General features: G+C 52.7%; 1 protein-coding gene across 9 annotated transcripts in view; it reads right to left on the reverse strand.

The window, feature by feature from the left end:
• Positions 1-8,794, reverse strand: part of LOC108551485 (bromodomain adjacent to zinc finger domain protein 2B) — a 160,400-nt gene that overhangs the window by 47,523 nt on the left and 104,083 nt on the right. For all 9 annotated transcript variants that reach the window (XM_017905671.1, XM_017905674.1, XM_017905673.1 and 6 more), the window contains one exon: positions 3,914-4,082. In XM_017905671.1, the coding sequence (XP_017761160.1) occupies positions 3,914-4,073 (160 nt within the window). In that variant the 5' untranslated portion in view covers positions 4,074-4,082. The remainder of the gene's footprint in view (positions 1-3,913; positions 4,083-8,794) is intronic.

An 8,794-nucleotide genomic window follows, 5' to 3' on the forward strand; every position in this document is an offset into this window, starting at 1 on the left:
GAAAGAGACGCGACGCGAGCGACAGACAGGGATGCGAGAGAGGTCCAGAAAACGCGAGGAGGGACTACTACACGCTACGCGTCGGGTCGCGGAGGTGAGGCAACGAAATAAACGAAATCCCGTGCAACGCGATGGAACGGGCACAGGAAAACGGAGAACGCTGCGAGTGGGACGCCAGCACCGAGGCCCCCCCAACAACTTCTGCCACGGGATTTTTTCCTTTCTCCGATATCCGACAAATCCCGTACGAACACGGCACACGTACCCGGCGCGAGTACGTCGATCGATTTAATCGACGGCAGAGAGAGGAGTAGATGGACGGTAACCGCTGCTCCAAGCATCCGAGATCCACCGCGAGCTCGATCATTACCGTCATCGCGATCTATGGTTAACGTCCGGGCAAGAAGAAACGGCGGACAACGTTCGAGTAACGGTACGGAGGAAGCGCGACTGTAATTCGAACGGCGGTACCGATTCGATAATTAACGTATCGAGAATGGTGGACGCGGCGGCGGCGGCGGCGGCGGCGGCGGCGACGGTGGTGTGGTGCCGGTGGTGGTGATGGTGGTGGTGGTGGTAGTAATGGCAGTAGCAATAGCGGCACACTGTCCGACGAATCGAATCGATCGGATTCGAGGAACGGCAGCGCGGAAGAAAACGCAGGGGAAAGGTATTGATTGCCGGCGTACGAAAAGTCGCGACGCCCCAATCCGCTTCTCGCTGCGATCGCTCCGATTTCCGGTCAGGCAACTCCATCCGTGGACTTTCTCGCTAAAAAGCTTCGCCGTGTACCACACAACGACTTCTCTGTCCGGGAAAAGAATCGACGGCGGGTGCAGCGGAGCGTGCGATCGCCACCGGGAGTAGTGGCACGGGATTCGAGGAAAACCCGGTATTCCTGAAACGCTGCTCCCGATAATTTCCCCATGACCCCGAGCGACACCGTTCCGCCCGATCGATATGGTGTCATCCTCTGACCCCCGAACGACACGAATACCGTCCTCGGAAGCGCAACTTTGCGTCGCGTTTAAACCTCTCCGCGAAACGCGAAGAATCCGCGAAGAATTCGTCCAAGAGCCCCGTCGGCGGAATGACGGAACCGACGGAAAGATCCGTGGATCTCGAAAAGTTGCTCGCTGTCGAGAGGGGACCGGGCTCATCCGCCGTTCGCCAGAGGGACGAGGTCCGTGGACGATCGGGCCCGGCCGAGTTAAATATAAACGCGGTTAAAAGACGAATACGATCGCGGGCTAGATAACGCGACGTCGACTTTAATTAGTTAATAGCACCGGGAACGAGGAGATCCAGAGAGTTATCGCGACGAGTCCGGCAGAGTGGCTGTTCTCCGCCGTGAAATCGCTGGAAAGTAAATACTCGGATTAAGATACGGTTGGACCGGTGTCGAAGTCGCGTGTATCGCGGCTATGTCCTCTTCTGTGTCGACGACCACGACGACGACCACGACGAAGAAGAAGAAGACGGGGTTCGGGAAAAAGGAGAACAACGTCAGAAGGATCCTCGAATCGCCGGTGAAAAAAGGCTAACCACCGCCTGCCGAGAGAGGAGAAGGGCTCGATCGCGAACGTGCAAGTAGCGCTAATTAAAGTAAGTGGCCGAACGGGCCTCTCCTTCCTCGAGAACGCGTTATATATATATATACATATATAAAATACGAACGCCGGCTGGTTCGGCTCCTTTGAAAAAAATAGCGTTAGAAGGGGTCTTGTGCGAGCATGAACGGAAACGAGAGAGAGCCGGGTGGCGGAGGAACGAGCCAGCCGTAGGAACATCCGTTTGCTCGAACGTGCGAGCGCGATGCTAAAACCGAGATTGCGAGAGAAGGAGAGAGGAAGAGAGAGTTGAATGGTCTCGATGCTTGTTCAAGGTCTGAAACTTCGAGAAATAACGCCCGTGGAAGTTCGTTCGACTGTTTCGTAGTACGCGTTCGTGCGTTTTGCTCGATGAACCACCACCATGCCGCCGCAACTCCGAGATGCATCCGATCATCCTACGCCTCTGCGTTTCCAGCCTAGCCGCGCGCGTATTTGCGTATCCTCTGCGTACATTCGCCTAACGCGATCGATCAATCGCGGTTTTCTCATCCGACATTCGAACAACCACGACGACGAACCGCGAGACGAAGGAGCGTCGAGGGTTGATCGTCGCGAGACGCGTTTAGAGACGCTGGCCAACGACCCCGACGCAGCGAGAGGCGCTTTTTAAAATAGACAGGTCCTCGAGGTTCCGACCTTGAACTTGCCACGCACTTTCGAGGCTCTTGGTACGAAAGGCTGATTCGCGAGATTCGTGCTTGGGAACCGATGGACCGATTTTGGAGCAAGATTTAACAGCTTCCTATACTTTACCCACTTGCATCGTGTTAAGGGGTTATTACGCAAAGGAATAGCAATCAATGGAAACTGTGGAAAAACTGTATAGATGTTTACCGACCCTTTCGCTACGGTGGGCATCGCTGCGAAGACGGAAACATTGCAGTCTTTAGCATTCGGGTCCAAGTCTTTCAAAGAAAAAGAAAAATAAAGCAAAACTCGGTCATCGTAATAGAGCTTGCGATTCTTTGCGAACAGAGCTAAAAGCGGAACGGTAGCACTTGTCTTAATCTTTTACTCGATTTTCGTGACCGGTGACTATAGTCACCCGTCGTGTGACGTCTCGTGGTCGGTGATTATAGTCATCCGCGGTAGCGAAAGGGTTAAACGGACGAACGGTTAGAACTGGCCTGTTTAGGGCCACGCAGGTCACAGGACGTCTTCTGAAAACGGGAGACAAAAGACAAGCCGCTGACAAAGGACGAAACGCAGGGGAAGGGATCGCCCCCACATGGCTAGGACGTAGAGTTTAGTATTTAGTTTTTACTATTATACAACGCATCATAAACGCTATTGCGTCGTTTAGGCTTCTTCGCACTCGATCGAGACAAGTGCTATCGCGCTGTTCGGGGTTTTTGGACCGTGTTCTTCCAAAAGCCTCTGGGACAAACGTTGAAGATATGGTAAGGTATCTGACAGTATGAAACCTCGATCGCGTCATCGTTACTGCAACGATTTCGTTTCTTATCCGGTTGCTTCCGTATCCTGCTCTAACCGTACGTCGACAGATCGGACTCGGGGTAGTTCGGAGGCGGACATTCAAAAGCGCTTAATCGGATTAACAAACGCGCCGTTTCGAATTTGAAATTCGTTATTCGTTTCGTTCCTCCCGAAAAGAAATTATATCGCATTTGGATGCGCGAATACCGACTGAATCCGAACCGGTTTACTCCTATTAATTTTCCCGATTAACGGACACTCCGGGATACGAAACGATCTCCCGTTTGAAGAAATCACAGTCGCTATTTCGAGTCTGCGAAAATCCGTGATTCGAATTCGCGTTAAATGGGAAGAGATACGCGACGACTTCGAGAAACGATTACATCCGCTTCCAGGGTTAAAGAATAACTACGAGTCCCCCGAAAAGCTACCCCCGTTGAAAGGAGAAAGTACGAAATACTCCATCGACGGCTTTCTCCTGCGCGTACTCCTAATCTCTCGGACCCAAAGAGATTCCGGAAGAAAGCGAATCGGCCACGAAGCCCGAAATCCGTCGACCAGTGCCACGTTGGAATTCCAGCCTGACGCAATTAACGTCCGTAGCCGTGCATCGATCAGCCAGGACGCGCGTGTCAATTAAGCCCGTCTAATCGGGGGGGTACCGACGGTATCGTACCCGCGGTGTCGTACGCGTGTAACCGTAGAGGAAGCCGCAGGGGGGCGAGGGGGTGTACGCGCGTTGCCGTGGCGCTACGGCGAGAAATAGAAACGGGCGGAAAAAGCGAGCCCGCGGGAGGGTGGCGCGCGCGGGGGTGTCGGGGGTGGAAAAAAGAGAAAACGGGGGAGAAGAAAAATTGGCTTACCGCTGAAGAGCGCAGTCGGATCGAGCAACGGATTGGCCTGGTCCGCCTGGAGTTTCTCGGAGGCGGAGGTGGCGCCTGGAGTCGCCGTGGCCGCCGCTTCGCCTCCGCCACCTCCACCGCCCCCGCCACCTCCGCCCGATGCGGAGTTCTCCTTCTCCATGCCAGTCCCCTGAAAACGAGCATCAGCGTTTCGTTAGAATCGTTAACTTCGTACACCGCCTTGCGGACCGTATCTTTCCGGGTAGACGGTTGCGGATGGAAAGGGGTGCGTACGGCTGGTGCCGGGGTGAAGAACGTTTTCGCAGGGGAAATTGACGGGTGGAGAGAGAGAAAGAGAAAGAGAGAGAAAGAGAGAGGAGGGGAGAAGAGGCAGCGATGCGTTTCAGGAAAATCTTGGGACGCGGGGAGGATTGCCGGTTTAAGGGAGAGTCGCGCGCGGGTCTGTGCTCGAGGGGTTAGTGGATCTAGTCGGGATTATACGGGGTGTCGAAAATGTAGGCATCGATACGATTTCACGCGTGTCACCGAGACACGGTTTGCTGTCCGCGGAAATGTTTGACGCGTAAAATAAGAAATTGTCCACGAGATTAAACGTTTACGGTTGTGCCCCGATAGCAGTCGCGGCTGGACGACACGTCTACGGAGGGAGGTATGCGGCAGGTCCGAGACGAACCCGCGTCCGCTATCGAGGCATTGCTATAGTGGCGCGAGACGACGCGTTCGGGACAAGGCGAAGGGAATTTCGAAGGCGGTATTCGGGTTACGCGTGTACACGGAGTGATCGATGAATGGAAGACGTCGATAATAGTAAGACTCGCGGTAACGGAACGATACTACGCTGTTTGTTTTCCTTTCATTGTTTCCAAAGCAGCGTTAGAGTGCTCGCGCGGAGGGTGTTCGCGCGGGCCTTGAACTTTGCGCGTCGGGACTGTAAAAGATCAAAGAACTATGCCAACGACTGTGCAGGGAAAAATGAACGTTCTCGCGTAAATATTTGCGGAGAAAGAAATAGACGAAAACGACGGCGAGTACGTTTAAGAGGAAGCGACGTTGTGTTTTTTCGAGGAAAACGCCGAGCTAATTCGTTGAAACGATATTCGTATAATCGCGCGTACGCGCGCGTGTACGGGAAAAAGTACGACGGCGAGGTATAGTCGACGATGGTTGGAAAAAGAAAAGCGCAGTGTCTGCGCAACGTCTGGATTCCAGTTAATTATGTTAATACGCCGACGCGGCGTCTCGAAATCCGCGAAACGCTCCTCTCTCTCCTTCCCGCCTACCCCCACCGCCGCGACCGCGGCCGTTACGAGGTGGAAAGGGGAAGGGGAAGGTAAAAATCCAACGTTAATATTTCAGTCACGCGCATACGTAAGCACGTCTGTGTGTCTCGCATGTTCATTCGATGACTGTTTACCAGTCGAAGAAAGGCTTCCTCGAGCGCTTTAAATAAAGGTCGTTCTCCCCTCCACCATTTCCCCTCCAGCGCTTCAATCAGCTGACTGCCACACTCCCCTCCCTCGCCGCCCAGCTGTTGTATAAATATACATCGTTACAACGTTGAGTCAGGTTAGGCTGGTGCTAGGCTAGACACCGCACAGCCACTGGCGCCGTTATTATCATACACTGTTGCCTTACGTATAGTTGACGCGTATCGCGCTCGACATCGCCAACGAACGCGTGTATTCTCGCTTCTTGGCTCGCGCGCGCGCGCGCACACACACGCGTGCGCGTGACCAGCAAACTCGTTCGTTTTCCGTCGCGATCGGGAAATCGGACGTTGGGGAAAAAAGGAAAGAGACGGAACGGAACGGAGCGGGGTGGAGAAAAAAGGTTAGTCGGAAAGTTACGCAGCGTTATCCGAGCATCGGAGCGTAAATTTCGTCGGTTTCGAGCGGGGAAACGAGCCCGCCGAGCATCGATTAAAACGACCGGCGAGTTTACGACGCCGGAGAAGCCTTTTATTCCTCTGTTTGGAGGACGAAGCCGCATGGAAGCCACCTCGCGATCGTCGGAAATTATCTTGGACCAGCGCGCGTTCCGCGTTCCGTGGATCGATACAGCGCACTGTGCCCTTTAACGAGTCCAAGATCGACTCGCGAGCGCGTCATCGAGCATCGATAAACCCCGTGGCGCAGCGGCCAACTAAGACCAGGCACTCGAATTCTTCCGGTTACGGAACATCCGCCGTTCGATTAATTAACCCAATTTCCAACGCCGTGTACCTACGAAACGCGTTTTCCGATCGTTTTCTACGCCCAGTCGGTCGGACGGGTTGCGACACACGCGGTATATCCCATTACCCGGCATCGTATCGCGAGCAAATGTCACTGCTCCGTTACCAACCGCGTGCGCGCGCTCGCGCGTGCGGCCACCGCTAGGGACCCCAAACGTCGAAAACGGTGATCGTCCGTGGAACGACGGATGGTCGAGTGGAAGCGGCCATACTCGATCGTACGTGTCCAACCGGGCACGATGATACTTTCCCGAATACCAGCGAACCGCGACGTGACGATCCCTCGGACCTCGGAGTTGCTAAAAATTCGCCGCTCACAAGCCGCACAATATTCCCCGGATACTTGTTCCATGCGGGGAATACCGAAGTGGCCGTGCACGAGCGTCGAATTCCCGGTATAGTCGGGGAATATCGAGAAACGAGCCTCTCCGACGCGGTGCTGCTGCCCCGCCGCTCTCACCCCCGCTCGCCCCCCGCCGTCCCGGTTTTCAGCCGCGCGAGCACTTCGAGGCGCTCGTAAATTGGCGAGAGAGGGACCGAGGGAGAGCGGAGACGGAGAGGGCGAGAGACAGAGAGGGAGACGGAGATAGAGGCGGCCAGAGGGAGAGAAAGAACGAGGAGAAGACGACGAATAAGAAGGAAGTCTTCGGTCAGCGAGAGAGAATCGAAGGACGGCCGGGAGGAGAGAGAGACGACGGAGGGAAGCCGAAGAGAAGAGAGGAGAGCCAGAGGCAACTACGACCATCGATTTCTCGACCGGTGTTACGCTCCTTCGACCGGGAAAAACTTGCCGCTCCACGATCCGCTATGGACTGTACGCGGCAACGAGAAAAATGCCGGCCGAGGAGCTTATTATTAAGGTGTATGCTACGACGATCAGGACGACGCTGTGACATTTCTGTATGCGCGCTAGACACTCCGCTCCTCCGCCGGTCCAGTCCCGCCGACGTGTATTTTCGCTCGAGAGCGCGTACGGCTAACCCTCCGACAGCATGCCGCTTTTGTAATCCAACGGACTCTTACCGAAACGGAAAATACCGGTATGTAATACCGGTAAATATCAGTAGTACTCTCATAACCCTTATAAAAACCCGCGTACTGCAATACCGGTACGACGTCGCGTCGCTGCGTAAAAATATCGGTATATTTACCCTCGGTATACCGGTAAATCTTTTCCCTCTTTCTACTCCAGCCAAGAATTTTCTACGAAATTACGTTGGAATAGAAAGAAACGAAAATGGATTATAACGCATCGATAAATAATAAGCGCTAGGTTTATGAAGCGCGCCATTTTGTCGCATTTCGAATTTCACGAGGAAAATTATAAATTTTGTATAAACGTATATCTCGAAATTTTGTCTATATATTAATAACGCATAATTGCGTTACTTTTTAAATTGTTTTGCTTTTCAAAAGACCAGTCACAAATCGCGCAGGGGGGTACGTACGACTTCTAGAAGGATGAGAACCATCGAGAGCGTTCCACGATGCCCCCCTGCGAAGGCAAAGACGATTGATCGCTGAGATACGAAAAGCGAGCTTCCGATTCCCAGACCAGTCAATCCTCCTAAACGCTTCACAAACAAATTTCCAATTGCAGATTACAATTCGTCGAAAAATAAGTTTAAGCCATTTGATAAAATTTCGAAGCTCGATATTAATTAATATATCAAATTTAAAATAAGGTAACAGTGTGCGAGGTATCGAAATTGAATAATTCTACGTGTTAATTATTATACGATATCTTATTTACTGCTCAAAAGATATCATCAGCCTTATGGAAGAAAATTTTTCAACTCGTACCCCTCTTTAGCCAAAAAATCGTCGAGCGCAAAGGGTTAAAATCGTGTACAAAAATCAATCTCAGACATAAAGTACGAATGAATGATTTACAAACACCTAGCTTGCGAGAAAGAGCGTTTATATAAACGGTAGATAAGAATTGGGGGTTTAGGAGAGCTGCATCGCGTACCCTCTTCACTCTCGAGTCCTTCAGTCGCTCTAGGGAAACTCTCCAAGTTGGATATACCATCCTGGCGTGATAAAAGCACCGAAAAGAGAATCCTACACATCGCAGTTATTCTCACGATTACAAACCCGTGATCCCGATATAATTCTCGAATTTACGTTCACCTCGTTCTGCCAATTTTAACATTAATTCTCGCGAACGGGGGGGCAGACGCGATCCTTCGCCGCGGAATAAGCCAGGAATCCGCGTGGCGTGTTTTCGAAAGCGCGAAGTGGACCGATGACACAATCGTGCAAGGCATAAATCACGAAACGCGTTAACCTACATTCGGCTCCTTCCAAAACTCCTACCACCGGCCGCGAAATCCTTAAACCGCGTAAAAATACCACGAGTAGGTGGCGCTGGTGCGAATCCCGTGCGAATCCAAGGACGGATTAAACGTCGAGCTAATATCTTTGTTCGAGCGAGCCAGGGGTGGCAAGAAAAATGGCGGTCCGGCCAGGAACAATAACATGGAAATAGATAGAGGGAACGCGCGTCTCGTATATCTCGACGAGCACGCGGCTACAAGCCAGGGAGGAGGCCCTTTTCTTTCTCGTTCGCGAGAAAAGTTTATCGGTTATTGCCGAGCATAGTGACCCAGACACCGCTGCGAAACTTTCCACACCCCCCCCCCCCC

Source organism: Eufriesea mexicana, unplaced genomic scaffold (genome assembly GCF_001483705.2).
Source record: "Eufriesea mexicana isolate 0111107269 unplaced genomic scaffold, ASM148370v2 scaffold4231, whole genome shotgun sequence".
In the NCBI taxonomy this organism is placed as follows: Eukaryota; Metazoa; Arthropoda; class Insecta; order Hymenoptera; family Apidae; genus Eufriesea; species Eufriesea mexicana.